We start from the raw sequence: 23,298 nt of genomic DNA, 5'->3' as shown, positions 1-23,298 counted from the left end.
AACAAAGCAAATCATTTTTTAAAAAATGGCCTGCTGTCTGAGCTTTGTCTCCCTGTGGAACTCAGAAACCAAGCCAAGTCCTCAACCAACCAAACCTAGCCAAACACACTAGCTACGTGTCTCCAAAGGGATATTTCTGACTTCATGTCTGCCTTTCCCCCATCACACAGAAGCAAAGGGAGCCCAGACAAGCAGTTAAGACAGCTGTTCCCACAGCTGGCTTCACCACAGGCCCCCAGTCTCCTCACACACACAGGCACATGGAACCCTTAGGTTCTGCCCGCCTAGTGTAAACCATTCTGTCCAGTGCAGCCAGACCAGTCTTCCCAACCATCTCTCTCCTTCTCAGAACTGTCCCAGGATGCCTCCTGAGGCTAGGCTTTCCCTGAAAATACTTTCCCATTTCCACATGCAGGCCATTCCACTTGCCTCAAAGACTCTCCACGTGCCATGTTTTAGTACTAAAAACTTAACCCCGATGCACAACCTATCTGAAGACCGTGTCCCCCACCCTTGCCAACTCTAAAATCTTAGAACAATTGTGTTGCTTTAGATTGCATTTATTTGTGGGTAGGTCACAGGTATTGTTAGATGCCAAGGATACAATACTAAGGAAAAAGTGTATCCGACAATTGGTTCTTTATTGTTTAACAGGAAAGATAGGCTAAACAGATACATAAACAAATATATATGCAAATTGGGATGGGTGTTATGAAAGCAATAAACAGGAGGCTGAGAGGAGATTGAAGAGTGCAATTTAAATAGGGTAATCAGGAAATGCCTTTCCCTCCTGGGGAAGCAGTGGGTGAGGGGGTGGAGAGAAGTCAGAATTGTTACACTAATGAACATTCTACCACTGGGAAACACAGAACAAGGAGGAAAGAGTTTCCACCCAACAGACGCCTATGAACACATCAGTCGCGTGGCCCAGAAAAGGTGAGACTTGCTCCCAGAAGAGCTGACACTACTCCATAAGGAAGGTCACTTGGATTTGCTCTAATCCACCACACCTCCAGTGTCACTCTTCCTAAAATAAGATGGTGTGTGTTTGCACCTTGTCTGCCTAAGAAAATTGTATTCTCAGAAGAATAGAGCACAATTCATTGATTTTCAGGATCTCCAAGTTTCTCTTTATGATGGTACTCTAGAGAGCTGTGCTAACTGGCCAGAGCTCAGACTACACATGAGTGGATGTCTAGTTAGCAACTGAACTTTCATGACCAACCAAGTCCTAAATTTCTGTTCAGCTCAGCATCTCGTTATTGTGTGCCTGGAGTTAGAACTCCAGCATAAAGGATATCATCGCCATCTATAATTGCTACCTTTTTAGCAAAACCCATATGGAACTTGAGAGTATAAATCTGAAAATTCCAAGGCATTTCCTCTCATTTTTCCAGGATGGTTGATGGAAGTCAATCTGAAGACAGCAACTAATGTAGTTTGACATGATACAATGTTAAGTAACCTTGTTTTTCTTAGGCAACTTTTTGGAAATCTGTGTGATTTCCACAGATTTATCACATCTAAACCAAAATGGCTCTCTCATCAGATGCCCAATACAGGTTGATCTACAGTACAACTGAGCTGCAATGTGGACACAGAGCATCAGGACTATTCCAGAAAGAGAGAGAACCACAGGATGGATGAGTTGCATTTATTTAGTAGTGGCTCCTAGGAAATGTCCCCTTTCTAACAGCTATTATTTCCCTCAACACTTTGTTAGCAAAATTCCACAGCCATCTCGAAGAGTCCTTGCTTAGAGGCACAGCTAGGAATCTCTAGTATGAGCCTCTCTAATGGGAATCCCTGTGGATTGAAGCAGTATTTGAGGATAGGAGATAACTTCAAGCTAAGGGAAACCTTTAGCTATTCATTCAAAATACATTTATTGAACATCTACCATGTGACAAACACTATGGTCAGTGCCAATGTTATAAACTTGAATAAGACATAGTCCCTGCCCTCAAGGTAGTTACAATCTTCTTAATGTTTACCTATTTTTGAGAGAGAGAGAGAGAGAGAGAGACAGAGTGTGAGTGGGGGAGGAGCAGAGAGAGGGAGACACAAAATGCAAAGCAGGCTCCAGGCTCTAAACTGTCAGCACAGGGCCCGATGCAGGGCTCCAACCTACAAACTGAGAGATCATAACCTGAGCCAAAGTTGGATCCTTAATCGACTCAATTATTACCCAGGCACCCTGGTAGTCACAATCATCTTGACATGCCAAGCACAAAAATAAAATATAATAAAATGTGTGAGAAAGAAAATATGGGTGGGGCATTATAAAAACACAATAAAGGAGGCTGCCTTGTTTATTTAGGGATTATTGGCCCTCCCCAGAGATCGTTGGTCTTCCAGTACATTTTCACGGTGAGATGAGAAAAAATATCCTTCAAACATAAAACATCATAAAGTTAAAGACTCAAAAATGCTGAGTGATCACTTAAGCCTGTTAAAATATCTTCAGTTGCAACAAACACATGATACTAATCCCTCTTATATCCTTATATTGAACAAATCAGATTAGAAATCAAGGCACGGTCACCAGCAGACATATGAGAGGAACCAAGGAAACACACAATGATTCTGGCACTTCGATGTAGGTGATAGATATTTCCAAAAGTATATGCACCACACAAAACCTCGCAGGCTCAGTGTCATAGTAGTCCCTAATGCCAAAGAGACCAGTCTGAGCCTCAGATCACCCATCATCTGAGATCACAGTCTCAGATATACTCATTCTCAGAGGGTGTGGAAACTGAACATCAAAACTGGGAAACTGAGGAGGGGTCTGAGTTTGGGCTTCCCTGGACGGGTGGTATATTAGCCTGCCAGGGCCGTCATAACAAAATACCACAGACTGGGCGGCTTCAACATAAGAACTTTATTTTTCACATTTCTGAAGGCAAGAAGTCTAAAACTCAAGGCAAAGGCAGATTTGGTTTCTCCAGAGGCCTCTCCCCTTGACTTGCAGAGGGTTGCTTTCTTGCTATATCCTCATGTGTCCCTTTTCTCTGTGCACATCAGTGATGACTTCTTCTCTTTTTATAAGGGAACTGAAGTCCTTTTGGAGTAGGACCTCATGATCTTATATAATCTTAATTTCCGCTTTAAAGGCGCTGGCTGCAAATACAGTCACATTGGGGGTTGCAGCTTCAACACTTGAATTTGAGAGGACACATTTCTATCCATAATAGGTAGGGACAGTGCCATTTTCTTCCCAAAGACAGTCCTCCCGTAGGGCCATTCACAGAGAGAAAAACAAACTCCCAGTTCCTCTTACTGAAAGCCCAGGGGTCCTGGAGTTACTACATCCAGTAAATGAGAGAGGAAGAAACTTAAAACAAAATCCCTGAGTGGCACCTTTGTGGCTCAGTCAGTTAAGCATCCGACTTTGGCTCAGGTCATGATCTCATGGTTCATGGGTTTGAGGCCCATATCAGGCTTTGTGCTGACAGCTCAGAGCCTGGAGCCTGCTTCTGATTCTGTGTCTCCCTCTCTCTCTGCCCCTCCCCTGTTCATTCTCTGTCTCTCCCTGTCTCTCAAAAACAAATGTTAAAAAAATTTTTTTAAATCATTCCTTAATCTTTGTGTTCATGTGACTCATCATATTCCTCCTGCATTCAAACACCTGCCCATTACCAACTGCACGTTAAAATGGTAACATCAAAAAATTAAAGATAAATAAAATAAAAAGAAATAAAATGGTGGCTGATTGGCAATCCCTGTTGTAGCTTCTTCAAAAAAAGTACCTGAGAGGAGCACTTGGGTGGCTCAGTTTGTTAAGCATCTGACTCTAGACTTTGGCTCAGGTCCTAATTTCATAGTTTGTGAGTTTGAGCCCCATGTCAGGCTCTGAGCTGACAGTGCAGAGCTTGCTTGGGATTCTCTCTCTCTGCCCCTCCCTTGCTTGCTCTCTCTCTTTCTCAAAATACATAAACATTTTTAAAAATTACCTAGGAAAATACTTCTCAAAACCAAGGTCAGCTATTAGGTCCCATTTTGGCTGGCATGGGACACATATACAGTTATACATTTTTTATATTTTTTAAATAAATGACACATGCCATACTAGTACTCTATAGCTGTGTAACAATGTATCACAAATTTAGCAGCTTAAAACCACACACCTTTATTATCTCACAATCCCATGCGCCAAGAGTCTGGGCACAGCTTAGCTGGTCCTCTGCTCAGGGTGTCACAAGGCTGCAGTCAAAGTGTCAGCTGGGCTGCATATTTCATCTTAAGGAAGAATCCACTGTCATGCTCATTCAAGTTTCAGGCACAATTCATTTCCTTCCAGCTATATGATGGAGGATCCAGCTTTATTATCTATTGTCACCTGGAGGTCTCCCCTATTTCCTAAGATTGCCCTGAACTCCAGATGGTCTCCTGCATTTACTTTAGGCCTTGTTAACATGGCTGCTTACATCATCAAGCCAGCAAGGAGAATCTCTCATTCCAGTCAGGTAAGACAGAATCTTTTCTAGTGTAACATAAAAACAGAGGGACGGCCCATCACCTTTGCATATAGTATTGGTTAGAAGCAGGCCATGGGTCCCTCCAAAACTCTAAAGAAGGGATTATCCAAGGGCATGGACTCCAGGAGGCAGGGTTTTATCTCTCTACCACAGTCCACCATCTGAACCCCAAAATTCATATCCCTCCTTCTTGCAAAATACATTCACACACACTCCCAAAGACCCCAAGAGTCTCATCTCATATAGCATCAACTCATAGACAAAATCATATCATCTAAATGATGTCCAAGTCCAAGTGCAGCTCCTGTGTGTCATCTGTTAAGTACAGCTCCTGGGGCACAATTCCTCTCCATCTGTCAAGCTGTGAAACAAGTGATCTGCCCCCAACACATCCAGATTTCAATCTTTAATCAGACATGACCAGGAAGGTACAGGTTAATAGCTATAGACATTTAGGTCCAAAAGAGGGGAAAATGAAAGGAAGAAAGGACTTGTTGAAATGCACCTGGGCAAACCTTAAAATTTTATTTTGTGGTTCTCTTATTTGAAAAGATAAAATTTAAATTAGTGCTGGTGTTGAAGTATAACTCTCAAATGCTAGTCTTGGCACTGAGGCCAAGCCCTTGATGAAGTTTCAGTTGATAGCTTAACTGAAGTTGGTCCCTATTAATATTCTAGCCACCCAGAACCCAGGGAAAGCTGAATGAAAAGTAAGGTCTAAGAATTAGGAGACCAACTTAGGTAATCAGCAGTCAACCTATATATGAAAATGAGCACCTTCATGGGCACATCACAGATACACACCAAAAATCTGTCACACTCAAACTCCAAGTCCCACGGTGAGATTTACTAAAATGGATTACCTCCCAGACTGAAACCTACAGGTAAAATAGCTCCTTTTTCCATCCCTTAACGTCTTTTATTTACCCTGTTGGTCACTATTAGTAATTCCGCTTCTGGTTATGATTTATTTCAGAGCAGTTGCTTTCATTTTCATCTTATTTTTTGACCCAAGTGTAAATGTTAATGTGGTGATACTGGAATGTGTGCCCCCATCCCCAGGGGCCTCAGTGCTCAGGACTGAGCACTTTTTGTTACAACTCCTAAATTCATTCTAATGAATGAGGAACTACTGGAGAACCACTGGCCTAGAATACTTTAAGGAGGTTGCTCCTCAGTCTGGCCTCCAGGGGGCACTCTTGCCCACTAACACAACTTTCAGAACAATGAGAACAAGCTAACACTATCTGGGACAGGTGAGAGGCTTGAGCGTAGGATAAAAAAAAAAAAAAAAAGAAGAAGCTGAAAATTAGAAGCTTGAATACTACTGAGGTAATTGAGTATGAATCTCTTTAAAAGTCTCCTAAACTTGAGGAAACTCTGTGAGCAACTCTTTTCTTCTCCTGCAAGTGCAATTTTCCTAAAGCCTGTCTTCTACCCACTCCCAGGCTTGTACACCTCTTCATTGTGAGAAGCTCCCCATTTCTTTATCATGTCCTTGGGTAAGATGCACTTTACAACAATGGTTATAAAGATTCATCCTTTATAACAAACCCCTATCAGAAGAATAACTTGGTCAGAAGAAGTTGTTACTTATCTTGAGCAGGTCACCCTAACCTTTACATGTACCCATTGGTACTCATATCATCTTTGACTTCTTTGGAATGACAATTCCAGCAGCCAGGACCTCAGGGTTTTCTGAAATATTTCTCAGAAACAACATGGATAAAGGCCATGGATCTTTTCTGATTTGTATATTAAGATATATGAGGGTAATGGTGAGTTGTGGGGTTGGGGTTGAACTACATGATTAGTTCAAGGAACTCAGGAAATGTCAAAGTAAACATTCAGCTGCCTACCTATCTGGTTAAGAGTCGTAGTGGACTCTTGGACAATGATCTTTTATGAGAAAACTTGTTTAATTTCCTTAAAAAAACAAAGCATTTTTACAAAGAAATTAGAGAAAAATGATACCAATTTTTAAAAATGCAATGGGTATGAACAAATAATCTCCAAATTAAAAAAACAAGCACAAATATGAAAAGATTCCAACCTCATGATAAAAAATGCATTATAAAACAAGGAAATAATATTTTTTCTCTACAAATTGCTAAATATATTTTTTAAATAATTAGATGCAAATAATATTTTTTCTCTACAAATTGCTAAATATTTTTTTAAAATAATTAGATGCTGATGTCATAAAACAAAACTCTTTTTTTAAATTTTTTTAAATGTTTTATTTATTTCTGAGACAGAAGGACAGTGTGAGCAGGGGAGAGTAAGAGAAAGAGGGAGACACAGAATCTGAAACAGGCTCCAGGCTCTGAGCTAGCTGTCAATACAGAGCCAGAGGCGGGGCTCGAACCCACAAACCGTGAGATCACGACCTGAGCCGAAGTCGGACGCTCAACCGACTGAGCCACCCAGGCGCCCCAACAAAACTCTTAAGAACACTATAGAAATGTCATTTTGTACAGTCATTGGAAGGGTAATTTGTTAATATATATAAAAGATTACTTCACTCAACAATTCTATATTCAGAAATTTAAGCTTAAGAAATAATCAGAAATAGGGGCACCTGGGTGGTTCAGTTGGTTACGTGTCCAACTTTGGCTCAGGTCAGGATCTCACCATTTGTGGGTTCGAGCCCCACATTGGGCTGTATGCTGACAGCTTGAAGCCTGGAGCTTCTAGTCTGCTTCAGATTCTGTGTCTCCCTCTCTCTCTCCACTCCTCCCCCACTCGTGCTCTGTCTGTTTCTCTCTCAAAATAAATAAACATTTTTAAAAATTTAGAAAGAAAAGAAAGAAAGAAAGAAAGAAAGAAAGAAAGAAAGAAAGAAAGAAAAAGAATCAGAAATAGCAGTTGCTGGGTGGCTCAGTTGGTTGTGTCAGACTTAGGCTCAGGTCATGATCCCATCATGTGTGGGTTCCAGTCCCATGTAGGGCTCTGTGCTGACAGCTCAGTGCCTGGCACCTGCTTCGAATCTGTGTCTCTTTCTCTCTCTGCCTCTTCTCCACTTTAGCTCTGTCTCTCTCTGTCTATCAAAAATAAAGAAATGTTACAAAATATTAAAAGAAGATATAATCATAAATATTGACCACAAAAAGCAAATTTCAATAATTATTCAAGAATCAATATTATACAGATCATGTGTTTTTACTACAATGAATAATGTTAGATACTATTGGTAAAAGCCAACTTTAAATAAAAAGAAATCCACTCCTAAATAATTTATGAACAAGAGGCACCTGAGTGGCTCAGTCAGCTAAGTGTCTGACTCTGGATTTCAACTCAGGTTATAATCTCAGGTCATGATTTTGGCTCAAGTTCACGAGTTTGAGCCCCCTGTGTCAGGCTCTGCACTGACAATGAGGAGACTGCTTGGGATTCTCTCTCCCTCTCTTTCTACTCCTCTCCCACTTTCTCTCTCTTACTCAAAATAAATTATTCAGTTTAAAAAAATAAAATTATCTATAAACCAGAAAATAAATTATAACAGATTGTTAAAATATTTAACTGAACAATCATGAAAGGTGTAAATTTTAAACTTGAGCAATGAACCTAAGCAGCACACAGAGAACTTTTTATACCTTAAAAATATATAAAAACTAAAAGATTGAACATAATGACCTAAATATTCAAACAGAAATTTTAAAAGAGTAAGAGTAAACAAAAGTAGAAGGACAAAAACATTAATTAAGGTAATAAAGACAAAGAACCAAAGGAAAGAATCCATTAAAAATGGTTTGAAAAGAATTAAAACATGGGCAAATCTCTTATAAGATTTATCAAGGAAATTAAGAAGACAAAAAAATATGATATAAAGGGAAATCATAACTATAGACACAGTAAAAATTTAATAATTATAAGAACATGCAAGGAATAAATCCATACAAACTAATGTGAAAACTTGAACAAAATGTAAAACTTTCTAAAAATTATCGTACAGTAAAACTGAAAAGAAAAATGAAAACTTGAATTAAATGCGCATTAAAGAAATTTAAATCTCTATAGATACATATGGTTTCACAGGCAAGTTACAACGTATCCAAGCCAATAATTCCCATACCTGTACTGAGAAAAATAAAAATAGCAACACTACTACTCAACACATTTTATGAGACCAAGAGGACCACAACGACTTAAATAAACAAATATAGATGATGAATGAAAATTATAGACCAACATTACTTATGAAAAGCAAGGACAGCTCCTAAAAATATTATCAAACCAGCATTGGATATTAAAAAGTAATGCTAACACACTATGATCATTTAGGATTCATCTCGGGAGTATGAGGAAATTTTAATATTAGTACAACATAAGTGATATTAACTATAAAATTCTCTCGCTAAATGCAGAAAAGTCATCGGTCAAATCTAACATTATTTCTCATTAAAATCTCTTCACAAACTAGGAAGAAAAGGGAACTTCCTTAACCTGACCAAGGGAATCTTTGAATTTGTTTTATGACGGGAGATGTTAAAAGCATTCCCTTATAATTTTGAAAAAGTCAAAAATTTCCAATAGTATTCTTTCTAAACTGTATTTCACTAAACGTCTTACTGACTGCAGTAAAATAAGAAAAATGTTAGAACTGGAAGGAGAAAACACATCTATCATTAATCACAGAGAGTTGATTCCATCGCTGGGGGGAAAGTGTATAAATGGGCATAGAATATCATCTCCTCCCAGAAAACGAGGAAGCCTGCACAGGTTACAGAAGCCATGTCACAATGACTCAGGAGCCAGCCTGAAAAGATTTCCCCTGGTACAGATGGGACCATGCCCACATCACTGAGACCATGAATCCAATCAACTGAAACACATCAAGTATGTTTTTAAATCCATAAATGTTCATAGAAGAATCCTCCTTAATTACTTTTGGGGATGTATCCTGGTTGCCTGGAATTTGCTTTTGGTGTTTGTCCTGAGAAACACCTCCATCTCAGGCAAGCAGGGATGGTTTGGTCACCCTAGAGGGGAATTGGCTCATTATCCTGAAAACTGATAAAATGAATGGAAAAAATCCTGCACTTAACCTCAAAGTTGGTCAAATATTTGACAAGGAAAAATTATCTTAGTAGAAATACTACAGTTGATTAGTGAAGTAGAAATGATATAATTATAATATCATCATTTTGTAAACCAACTCCTAATAAAACAATAGATCTAGTCATTGCTTATCAACAACAGTCACTGAAAATGTGCGTGCGTGTGCACATGCACACACACACACACAAGACAATCTGAACTTAAGTGTCTCCCGAGTAAAGTACACAACCCATGATGTCTGGATTTGCTTTAATCTAACCAGAACCTGAAGAGGTATAGATGTGGAAGGGGATGAGGGTGTAGATGAACAACATTGGCCATAACTTGATACTTGTGGAATCTGGACAATGAATACATGCTCTTTCATTGCACTATTCTTTCTTGGGTAGATGTTTGAATTTTCCGTAATTAAAAACTTCAAATAACATAGTTAAATACAAATAAATTTTCAGATATGCGAAGACTTATATTTATAATACCCATCGATTTTTATTTAAAACAGTCAAAAGAGGAAACTAAACAATGTCAAACAGTGATGTTCAAATATATTAACTTGCACTTACACAGCAGAGTAGTATGAAGCTGTAAAAATCACATTCCATATACAGTTGAAAGACATAGTGGCATATTCATACATATAACGTTAAACACAAAAAAGATTTTTTAATTTGATCCCAATCCCATTACTGTATGCATATTTACAATAAAAAATACTGAAAGAAATACAGTAAAATGTTAACGGCATTTATCTCTGGGTAATGAGATTAAGGTTGGATTTTTTGTCTACTTCTCCCTTTTGGTTATGTCCACATTGGACAAGTTTTCTTTCATGATAAACCACACGACATGTTATCGATCAGTCAGACAAGAGAGGCCTGGAGGAAGAGGCAGGACGCAGACACAGACAGCAGGAAGTGTGACAAAGTGACGTGTGCAGAAGGCCCACTGCCAGCTCTATAGAGGCAAAGCCACAGAGCCACCCAGCTCCAGTGACACTGCAACGGGCCTGGCAGGTGGCAGGCAGAACCAGAGCCATTTCACCAGTGGAAGGGCCCCCAGGATGCAGTCCGGAGTGCCCGCTCTCCTGTGCACAGTGGTGGCCTTCATCCTCTTTGGTAAGGAGCCCACCACCCCCACAGCCAGGGCCCGAGGGTGGGGGGTTGGGAAAGAAGTTAGAAGAGAACTTGACTGTGCCTTTTCCACTTTGTTTTCTGGGTGAAAACCTGGCTATTTGTGACAGCCTTCTTGGGAGATATGACAACAGCTAAGCTGCTTTTTTCTTCTTTTCTACAGGTTTCAGCAATACGCAGAGTGTCACTCAGTCTCCAAGTTCAGTGTCCAAACAAGAAGGAGAAACCGTGACCTTGCATTGTAGTTTTACACTCAACTATAACTACTATGTGATGAGCTGGTTTCGACAGCTTCCCAATGGAAAGATGACTGAAATCATCTATCTTTATTCTAGTAGTACAAACAGTAAGGAAGGACGATATTCTGTGTCACATCAGAGAGGAAACAAAGCCATAAGTCTCACCATCACAGGCTTGATGCCTACAGACTCAGGCACCTATTTCTGTGCTGTTGGCGAAGTTCCACAATGAGAAGAGTGACAGGGAGAGCCTTACAAAAACCCCCTAGCTCAGCATGAAACAGCCACCTGCTCCAGAAGCTTAGGAGAAACAACCCACAGACCAGGAAAAGGAAACAGAAGGCAGGGTGGGTGGCACTGGTGGATCTAGAGAGGAAGCTGATGAATGTTCTAACAACAATTTTCCCACATCTGGTATCAAAGGAAGAGTTGTGGTTACAAGATCCCAGCCTCAAGACCATTTTCACCTCGGAATCACATAGCTGATCAAGATATGCACCTGTCTCTTCTGCTGCCCAACAGCCATCCCCTCTTTTCTGGTGGCCACACCTGGATTTTTCCTGGATAACCAGTCCATGCCTCCTCCTACTCCATATCTGTGTTTAGGTGAGGCTGACTCCAGCCTTCGACACCCTGGCTAATTAACACAATTGACCTCTGACCACAATGACTCTTTCAAGGATGGGTACCTGACCCAAGTCTACATACCAAAACTTAATATGAAACTCTTGGAAATCCAGCTGGGGAGGTAAGAAGCTAGGATATAACTGTAGAGCTGCCCGCAGCCCACTTCCCACCACAAATGAAGAGCATGATCCTGAAAAGAGAGAGAATGAAACTGAGACCCCTTTAACATTGTTTGAGGTCTGGACTTTGCAGTGATTAAAGATCTACTTGGATTTTTCTGTTGTACACCCCAACTGTTTTGGTTTGTGTTCCTCCAGAAGAAAATAAGGATTCAAGTACAAGTGGTTTAGTTGGGAGATGATCCCAGGATGTAAAGTAGGGGCAGTGGGAACAGTGACAAGAGGGGAAGTCAGCCAGTGAAGGGCATGTGTTTTAATGCAATCCCTATCAAAATACCACCAGCATTTTTTATACTGTTAGAACAAACAATCCTAAAATTTGTGTGGGTCACAAGAAACCCTAAGTAGCTATGCAATCCTGAAAAAGAAAAGCAAAGTGGAGGTCTCACTATTATGGACTTCAAGCAATTTTACAAACCTGTAGTCATCTGGACAGTATGGTACTGGTACAAAAATATGGATCAATGGAACAGAATAAAGAATCCAGAAATGCACCCAGCACTATATGGTCAATTACCTTTGACATAGCAGGAAAGAATATCCAATGAAAAAAGACAGTCTCTTCAACAAATGGTATTGGAAAAACTGGATGCAACATGCAGAAGAATGAAATTGGATCACTTTCTGGACCATACTCAAAATAAATTCAAAATGGATGAAAGACCTAAATGTGAGATAGGAAACCATCAAAATATGACAGGAGAATACAAGGAGAAACCTCTCTGACCTCAGCCATGGCAACTTCTTACTGGACACATTTCCAGATGCAGGAAAACAAAACCAAATATGAACCTTTGGGACCTCATCAAGATAATAAGCTTCTGCACAGGAAAGGAAACAATCAACGACATCTATGGAATAAAAGAAGATATTTGCAAAAAACCTACCTGATAAAAGGTTGGTATCCAAAATCTATAAAGAACTTAATCAACACCCAAAAAACAAATAATCCAGTTAAGAAATGAGCAGAAGACATGCATAGGCACTTTTCCAATGAGGACATCCAGATGGCTAACAAACACATGAAAAGATGCTCAACATCACTCATCATCAAGGAAATAGAAATCAAACCACAATGAGATACCACTTCACACCTGTCTGAATGGCTAAAATTAACAACACAAGAAATAACAGGTGTTGGCAAGGATGTGGAAAAAGGGGAGCCCTCTTGCACTTTAGGTGGGAATGCAAACTGGTGCAGCTACTCTAGAGAACAATATAGAGGTTCCCCAAAAGTTAAAAATAGAACTACCCTATGATCCAGTAATTGCATTACTGTGTATTTACCCAAAGGATACAAAAATATAGATTTAAAGGGATACCTGGACCCCGATGGTTATAGCAGCATTATCACAATAGTCAGTCCATGGAAAGAGCCCAAATGTCCAATGTCCATCGAGTGAAGAATGGGTATAGGAGAGGTGATATATATATAATGGAATATTACTCAGATCAAAAGAATGAAATCTTGTCATTTGCAATGACATGGAGCTAGAATGTATTATGTTAAGTGAAATAAGTCAATCAGACAAAGACAAATGCCATCGATCTCATTCATATCTGGAATTTAAGAAAGAAAACAGATGAACATATGGGAAGGGGGTAAAAGAAAAAAGGAGAGAGAGGAATAAACCGTAACAGACTCTAAATGATAGAGAGCCAACTAAGGGTTGATGAAGGGAGGTGGATGGGTGCTGGGCATTAATGATAGCACTTGTTTGGATGTGCCCTGGATGTTGTATGGAAGTGATGAATCATTGAATTGTACTCTAGAAACCAATATTGTACTGTAATTCACTAACTTTAAATTTTAAACTTTAAAAATGAAAAAAAAATCAATCAATCAATCCTTCAATCAGGGCCTGTGTATTCTCAAGCCAAATGCCACTATTGAGCACCAGAATTTCATCTTACTAGGGAATTTCTGACAACCCATGGGAGACACTTGTCTCAACTTGTCCCATCTGAGGGTCAGAGGAGCTAAGGTGCTGATACCCCAAATCCTGTGTGTCACAGGGGGAGGACAGCGCCCAGGGATATGAGTGATGATCCCCCTGCACTTATGTCTGCTAAGCAGCTGTGCAGTAAGAGAAAGCCCTTAGGCAAAGAAACCCAAGTTCTGGTCAGGGGAAGGGGGCTGTGTGCACTCAAGTCTTAAGCACAAAGGGATACAGGGAAGACACCAAAAATGCAACACACTTAATTTCTCTCTTTTTAATAAATTATTTTGAGTTGGGTTTTCTATCACTTGCAATCAAAAGAGACCTAACTAAAAGAATAATAAAGACAATATTGGGTTAACCGAATTAACCAAACAAAGTACTTTAATATTACTTCTTTAAACTCCTGGCTTGCTGAAGGTGAGACAGGTTACAACTCCTCAGACTATTCAGATTAGATCAGTTGTTCAGCCCTTTCCTCCCTCATCATAAGCAAGAGGGACAAATGTAACATTGTACTTGTTATTACACTGAACATTTAACTGTTCTCTCCCCTTACAGACTCTTCCTGCTCAGAGTCACCTTGCTTAGTGCTGCCAGATTAATCTCCTGACTGTGTCCCTCCAAAGAATCTTGTTTGCTTAAGACTTCTGGATTCCTTATGAGACTGTGCTTTTCCCAAATCCCAAATCCTGCTCGTGCTAGCTGCTTCTCTGGAAATATGTTTCCTCCCCATTTTTACTTTTTGAAGTCACTATTTCTCAAAATCTAGGTCATATCTTTGATGTTTCTGAGGAGATCCCACAAGCAATGAGCCTACCTAGATCTCCTGTCTTGGTTTCTAATACCATTATTCAGTACAAGGAACCAGTGTTCTTTGGAGAAATGGCTGATTCAAGGGCTAGTACAGGGAATATGGCAGATAAATCTGAAGTACCTTAAAGTGTTCAAAAAAAGAAAAAAAAGAACCACCATCACCTATGATGGGGCTATGCTAGGGGACATCAGTCAACTAAAAAAGCTCCTGTGGCCAAAGCTGGAAACAATTTAAGCAAGAAAATTGTGTTGAGCAATAACTCAAGGCATAAAATAAGTATTCAAGAATCACTGATATAAATAAGTTATTGAATTAATTTATTAATTAATAATTAGGTAGAACAAACTTCCAATGCTTTGAATTCTAAATAATTTATATGGATACTCTACATTTCCCACTCCTCAAGTGTGGGCTGCACATAGTGACTTCCTTCCAAAAGGGACAGTATGAAAATGGTGACAAAAGAGCAATAGTGGATTGGGGCACCTGGGTGACTCAGTCTATTAAGCATCTGACTCTTGATTTTGGCTCAGGTCATAATCTCACAGTTTGTGTGATTGAGCCCTGCACTGTCAGTGCAGAGCCTGCTTGGGATTCTCTATCTCCCTACCTCTCTGTACCTCCCCTGCTCACTCTCCTTCTCTCTCTTGAAATAAATCAATAAATTATTCTAAAAAAATAAAAAAGAGCAACAGTGGAGAAACCTGGCAAACACCAGCTTCGCTCAGTGATCATGGTGAACATCAATAGAGATAAGTCATATTGATACCATGTCCCCTTGATATTATGTGATGAGAAATGGCACTTTACTTCTGTGATCTTCCTCCCCCAAACCCATTGTCCAAGTCTAATCATGAGGAAATCATCAGAAATATCCCAACTGAGAGACGTTTTGCAAAACATGTAACTAATACTCTTAAAAATTGTCAAGGTCATCAAAAATAAGAAAAATAAGGAGCGCCTGGGTGGCTCACTCATTTGGTTGAGCATCCAACTCTTGATTTTGGCTCTGGTCATGATCTCAGAATTGTGGGAATCAGCCCTGCATTGGGCTCAACACTGAACGTGGAGCCTATTTGAAATGTTCTCTATCTCTGTCTCTCTGTTTATCTCGGTCTCTGTCCCCTGCTCATTGCCCTTTTTCTCTCTAAAATAAAATAAACTTTAGGGTGCCTGTGTGGCTCAGTTGGTTAAGTGCCCAACTTTGGCTCAGGTCATAATCCCACAGTTTGTGGCTTCAAGTGCTGCATTCAGTTCTGTGCTGTCAGCTCAGAGCCAAGATTTGGGTCTCCCTCTCTCTCTGCCACTCCCCCACTCATGCTCTATCTCCGTCTCTCAAAAATAAATAATAAACATTTTAAAAGTTTATAAGAAATAAATAAAATAAAATTTAAATTAAAAAAACATTTAAAAAAAGAAGAAAAATATGAGAAATTGTCATAGCCAACAGGAGCCTGAAGAGATATGAAAATTAACAGTACTGTGGTTTCCTTGTGGGACTCTGCAGGAGATAAAGAACTTTAGGTAAAATCAAAGCAAAACTACTGAAGTATGAACTGTAGACAATAATAATATATCAGTATCCGTTTATAATTGTGGCAAATGTACCATTGTAAGATGTTCACATGAGGGAAACTGGGTGTGCAGTATTATGGAAAGTACATGTTCTATCTTCACAACTTTTCTATAAATCCACAACTATTTGAAAATTAAACATTTATTATAAAACATTTATTATACATTTATTATAAATGTATATTATAAAACATTTATTATAAAACATTTATTATAAAAAACATACAAAACTATAGGTTTCTCATGACCTGCATTTTGTGGAGGGAAAATTACAATTTTATGTATGGTCATATCATTATGGATACACCAAAAGGAATTTTGAACTGTGTTATTCATACATAGCCACTAGCTAAGGAGGCTTTTAAACACTTGCATTGTGATGAGTCCAATTTAAGATATGCTGTGAATGTAAAATATACACCAAGCTGCAAAGACTTAGTATAAAGAAAAGAATGTAAACAAACCTATTAATATTTTTATTAACTAATGCCAAAATGATATTTGAGGATTACCAGGTTAAATAAAATGTTTTTAAAATTAATTTTATATCTTTATTTATAGTTTCTTTTCATATGGCTACTAAAAGTTTAATATATTTATGTGGCTCACATTGTACTCCTATTGATAGCAGTGGTCTAAGAGATAGTCATGAAATGTTAATAATAGTTATTCCTGGTAGGGGAATACAGGGTAATTGTTTTAGCTTTCCTTTTTCTATTTTTTCTTCAATAAGTGTGTGCTTCTTGTACAATAAAAAAGTAATAAAAATAAAAAGACACAGAGAACTATTGCTATGAAATGTCACACTGAAAGATAGAAGCACCAAGCAGAAATGTCAAGACAGAGAGTCCTTCATTAATCAATTACTCATTCATTCATTTGAATACACATATATTAAGTATCCCGTATACAAGGCACCCGGACAGTTGCTGGCATACAAATACACAAAAAGATGAGCTATAATTATTTCCTACAAGTTCACAGTTCACTTGGCAAGTTAGGCTTGTAAATAGATTTTTTGAACACTATCTGGTCTATGATACTAGAGGATTCCTATAGTCCATTCTCCTCTATTTCCTGCCTTAAATGCTGCTGTTTGTCTGGCTCCAACCTTAGTCTGATTCTCTGTCCACACTTGGATTGCAGCTAATACCTGTGTGTTAATGACTATGCCTCTAACCTTGGATTTGCTCCAGACCTATGTATACAGCCCACATCCTTTTGGTCAGATGACCCTTGAGCAATATAAAATGTATACACTTAAAACCCATAATCTTTTCACATCCCCTACTTCAAGCTCTTCTGCCTCTATATTTCTTGTCTTAATTAATGATACTGTCTTACCTTACAGTTCAGTGTAAAAGGCAGATTTGGGTATTTTACTTTATTTCTCACAATTTTTTATACTTAGATTGGCACAAGACCACATATGATTGGCGTTTAGCTGCCTCATCTCTTGACACATCTCTCACCAAAATAGACCTAGAGATACCAAATACCAATCAGGAAATATCATGAGTTAACACATCTCTTGTCTCCATCCTTCTCTCTACTCTTCTCTTTGTTTGGAATTTCCAACTTCATCATGGTCCTCTGGCTCCTTCTCATGGCCCTCTGACTTCTTCTCTCTGAAGCCTTCCTTGATCTTCTAAGCAAATTTAAGGTCTCTCTCCTCTGGTTCCCTTTGAAATTTGTACTAATCTATAATTATAGCACTTATATCCTCATATATTTTTTATATTTATTGCCTGCTTCCTCTAGGGTACTCAATTTCTTGAAACCAAGGATTATGTCTCTTTCACCTCAATATTCCTAACATTACACAGAACATGACAAGTAGAAGACTCTCAAGTTTACTGAATATTTCCCATCTTCCTTCACATTTCCTACTCTACTGTGGTCAGTCTTAACTGCCAAAATAGTTCCTTTAATGCTCCAAGCATGCTTCCACCTCTGGATATTTTTACTAGAGTATCTTGCTTCAAATGGTTGCCTTCACCCATCATTCAGATCACTGCTGTAATGCCATCTCATCAGAGATGTCTTTCCTTCAGCCGTATATAGCTAGTACTCACCCAACCCATCCCTCTTTCCCCTTACCCTGTCTCACATTTTTTCATGGCAATCATCATTAGCAGACATCATATTATATATGTGTTGGCATATTTTTTAATTGTCTATCCACCAGAATAAAAACATCAAGAAGCCTAGGACTTTGTCTGAATTATTCAACAAATGAATAAAGATCTGATGTGTGTATAAAAAATAAATGATTTTATTGATCACCTATACATGACACTGTCTCTCTTCCATTTCCTCTTCATCTGCTTTTATTCTTATCAAGCCATATATCTAGGACAAAAGAAGGGTTAAGACACAAAACTCCAAGAATTGTCAAGGATAATAAGACTCAGTAAGGAATAATATTATAACTTAAAAAGGGGCAACAGTTCAGCTAACAGTTATTAATTTTGTTTTGAGAATGCATTTTACCTTATAATTCATTTATTCAACAAATATTTGTACCACATCTATCATTTGTTTTTTTGAAAAGTTAAAAGCTGCCTAATACATTTGTATCATTGTTCATAGTTTACAAGGTCTTTTCTGATACTCCAATGTGTCCTCATAAACAATAATTTTTCTAGAGCCTACCTAGAGTTCCTAGAGGTCACCTGCACTTTTTCTTCTTCTGAGCTTTTTCCACATGGTTGCTTACATCATCAAGACAGCAAGGAGAGTCTCTCATCCTACTTGGCTAAGACAGAATCTTTTCTAATGTAACAAAAATCAGAGGGACAGCCCATCACTTTTGTATATTGTATTGGTTAGAAACAAGTCACAGGTCCCTCCTACACTCAAAAGGATGGATTATCCAAAGACATGGACAACAGGAGGCAAGAATTTATCTCTCCACCACAGTCCACCATCTGACCCCCCAAAATCCATATTCCTCCTACTTTCAAAATACACTCACACACATTCCCAAAGACCCCAAGAGTCTCATCTCATATAGCGTCAGCTCATAGACAAAATCACACCATCTAAATGATGTCCAAATCCAAATGCAGCTCTTGGGTGTCATCTGTTAAGTACAGCTCCTGGGGCACAACTCCTCTCCAACTGTCAAGCTGTGAAATAAGACAACTGCCCCCAACACATCCAGGTTACAGTCATGACATGACATGGATCAGACATGACCCGGAAGACACAGGATAATAGCTATAGACATTTGGGACCAAAGAGGGGGAACTGAAATGTAGAAAGGACTCACGGGAATCCAGCTGGGCAAACTTCAGGAGTTCCATGATTAGGCTTAAGACCTGGAAATAATTCTCAACTGTGACCACTTGGCTTTTACTCCTGCCCTCAGAGTTGTCTCTATTCTTTCATGAAAGGTAACACATGTATGCAGTTGAGTAGTTTTATAAACCTGCTTCCTGAGAGTAGAGTTTTAGGGGTCTGACCTCCTCCTTTTATTCTGTATTCTGTTCCTTTCTATCCAAGCTGATAGTGTTTCTGTTGAAATCATTTTCTCAAACCCTCCTGGGTCTCCCATGGATTTAAATGAAGTTTACTCCTTGGGAAAAAAGCCATGCCCACAGATTCTTTCCAGAAAAACTGTACCTGTGGCCCCTGCTCTGATGACTGAGGGATCATTCTCTCAAGCTTCTGGAATCCCTATCATATTGTTGGGAGTCACATCAAAACCTCTTGAAGGACCTCCATTTGTGACTGAATACTCCCACCTTTCAATCCTTCTGAGGTTCTGATGAAAGGTTATGTAGTCACACTGAGTTTTTTCCCTCTATCTTAATTTACCATATTTTTCCATTTGAAGAGACTGAGAATTTTGATTCATCCAGTCCTGGTTCCATTTTGTTTAACAATTCTTTCCTTGATTTATTTGTTTTTTTTTTTTTTCATTTCATTAAAAGCAGCAAGAAGAAATCCAGTGGTACCTTCATATGTTGCTTTGAGCCACTTCTACAACCGAGTTCAGCCTTCCACCTAACTATAGGAGACAATTTCAAAAAAGCGTTCTACCACTACATGCTATGCATTCCCCTCCTCCTGTTCCCAATAGCATATTCTTTACTTTATTCTAAGACTTCACTAGCAGTATCCTTAAACTCCGGATTTCTGTTAACACTTAATATAGAGCAGATAGAGCTGTATCTAGAAACACATTGCTAGATTTCCCTCCCTGATGTACACCAGGAAGCCAGGACCATGCAGAAAGTCACTTTATAACTTAAAATATGACTGTCAGGCACAGACTTGACAGGTATTTCAAGGTGTTTCTTTCTTCCTCCCATCTGTTCTCAGCTGTTCTACATTTACCATGTTTCTACATTCAGAAATAAAAACTCCCAGAAAAACTTAGAGAAAGTCAGTAGGATTACTAACAGTGTTTTGCTTCTTTTAGATAGAGACAGTGAGCGGTAAATTCTATGTATATTGCTAGAAATTTAAAAAATCCCAGATAGTGCAGGCTGAGAATTATTGAAGTCTTATATCCCATGAGATCAGAGTACCGGAGGGCCAGGTAATAAAGATAGACAAGAAGGAACTAAAGTAGGGTAGCTGTACTTTATGTTTGTTTGTTTGACAAAACAAAAAGGCTTTCATGGCTTTTTCAGATCTTGAAAATAAGGAAGTTTGGCTAGCAAGCCTCAAAAGACCCTTTAATTCTAATTTTTGTGATTCTATGATTTGAAAAGATAAAATTTAAATTATTGCTGGTGTTGAAGTATAGCTCTAAAAATGCTAGTCTTGCAATGAAGACAAGCCCTTGATGAAGCTGTAGTTGTTAACTCAGTGCTGTTGGCCCCTATTAATATTCCTGCCACCCAGAACCCAGGGAAAGCCAAATGAAAAGTAAGGTCTAAGAATTAGGAGGCCAACTTGGGTAATCAGCAGTCAACCTATATATGAAAACCAGCACCTTCGTGGGCACATCACAAATACACACCAAATATCTGCCACACTCAAACTCCAAGTCCCAGGGTGAGATTTGCTAAAATGGGTTACCTCCCAGACTGAAACTTACAGGTAAACCTACCTGAAAAAGGTAAAATAGGTCCTTTTTCCATCCTTTAACATCTTTTATTTATCCTGCTACTTACTATTAGTAATTCTGCTTCTGGTTATGTTTAGATTTATTTCAGAGCAGTTGCTTTCATTTCCATTTTATTTTTTCACTCAAGTGCAAATGTTAATAACGTGATACTAGAATGTGTCCCCACATCCCCATTGGTCTCAATGCTCAGGACTGAGCACTTTTTGTTACAACTCCTGAATTCATTCTAATGAATGAAGAACTACTGGAGAACCACTGGCCTAGAATACTTTAAGGCGGTTGCTCCTCTATCTGGCCTCCAGGGGGCACTCATGTCCACTAACACAACTCTCAGAACAATGAGCACATGCTCACACTCTCACTAAGGTGAGAGGCCTTAACTAGGCCTTAACTAGGACAAAAAATGGATAAAGTTGAACATTATAAGCCGGGATACTATTGAGCTTATTGAGGGCAGAATCTCTCTAAAATTCTCCTGAAGTATAGGAAAGTCTGTGAGCAACTCTTCCCTTCTCCTGCAAGTGCAATTTTCCCAATGCTTGTCTTAGATCCAATCCAAGGCTTATAAACTTCCTTATTGGGAGATGGCCCCATTTCAATTTTATTCCTTTGGATAAGAATCACTTTATAACAAACCCTTCTTGGAAAAATAAGTTGGTTAGAAGAATTTGTTCCTTGTCTTGAGCAGGCCACCCTAACCTTTACATGTACCCATTGGTACTCATGTCATCTACACTCCTTTGGAATGACCATTGCAGCAACCTGGATCTCAGGGTTTTCTGAAATACTTCTCAGAAACACCCTAGATAAAGGCCACAGAGTTTGGTTTTTAAAGATATTTCAGGTGGTGGTGAGTTGTGCAGTTGAGAGGGCCCAGGTACTTGATTGGTTCATGGAGCTTAGGAACTGTCAAAATAAACATTCAGCTGCCTACCTATCTGTGTCAGAATCAGTAGTGGGGTCAGCGACAATGATCTTTTAGAAACGAACTTTTTAATCTCCTTAAAAAAGAAAATATTATTACAAAGAAATCAGAAAAAAAGTATATGAAATTTAATGAATGCAATGGATATGAAATTAAATTTAAATTTAAAAATTTCAAATTTAAAAATAACAAATACAAATAAAAAGAATCCTTGGATAAATGCAATGGATATGAAATTAAATTTAAAAACTCCAAACTAAAAAATAACAAATACAAATAAAAAGAATCCTTGGGGCACCTGGGTGGCTCACTCGGTTAAGTGTCCCACTTGAGCTCAGGTCATGATCTCACAGTTTGTGAGTTCAAGCCCCATATTAGGGTCTGTACTGACAGCTCAGAGCCTGGAGCCTGCTTCAGATTCTGTGTCTCCCTCTCTCTTTGCTGCTACCTCACTCATGCTCTGTCTCTATCCTTTTATCTCTCTCTTTCAAAAATAAACATTAAAAAATTTTTTTAAGTTTTAAATGAAAGTAAAAGTAAACAACAAAAATAGGAGGACAGAAATAGTAATAATCCATGCTAGAGTTAAGGCAATAAAGACAAGAAGCAAAGGAAAGAATCCATTAAAAATCTTTTTAAAAATTTTTTATAGTTTATTGTCATGTTGGTTTCCATATAACACCCAGTGCTCATCCCAACAAGTGCCCTCCTCCATGCCCATCACTCCTTACCCCTCTCCCCCACCCCCATCAACCCTCATTTTGTTCTTGGTATTCAAGAGTCTCTCATGGTTTGCCTCCCTCCCTCTCCCCAACTATTTTTCCCCCTTCTCTTCCCTCATGGTCCTGTTAAGTTTCTCCTGTACAACTTATAAGTGAAAACATATGGTATCTGTCTTTCCCTGCCTGACTTATTTCACTCAGCATAACACCCTCAAGTTCTATCCACGTTGCTACAAATGGCCAGATTTCATTCTTTCTCATTGCCATGTAGTATTCCGTTGTATAGATGAACCACATCTTCTTGATCCATTCATCAGTTGATGGACTTAGGCTCTTTCCATGAATTGGCTATTGTTGAAAGTGCTGCTATGACAGCACTCTCCACAATAGCTAAAACATGGAAAGAGCCTAAGTGTCCATCAACAGATGAATGGATCAAGAAGATGTGGTTTATCTATACCATGGAATACTACATGGCAATGAGAAACAATGAAATCTGGCCATGTGTAGCAACATGGA

At 38.8% G+C, this 23,298-nt stretch overlaps 2 gene segments (V, D, J or C); both read left to right on the top strand.

Moving 5' to 3' along the window:
* Positions 1-23,298, top strand: part of LOC120240454 — a 499,568-nt gene that overhangs the window by 237,071 nt on the left and 239,199 nt on the right.
* On the top strand, positions 10,528-11,147 carry LOC120240469. The segment is given in 2 exon segments: positions 10,528-10,657; positions 10,836-11,147. Coding segments are annotated over 2 exon segments (363 nt in total).

Source organism: Hyaena hyaena, unplaced genomic scaffold (genome assembly GCF_003009895.1).
Source record: "Hyaena hyaena isolate Hyena2069 unplaced genomic scaffold, ASM300989v1 scaffold_256, whole genome shotgun sequence".
NCBI lineage: Eukaryota > Metazoa > Chordata > Mammalia > Carnivora > Hyaenidae > Hyaena > Hyaena hyaena.
This window is presented reverse-complemented; position numbering and strand designations above follow the sequence as displayed.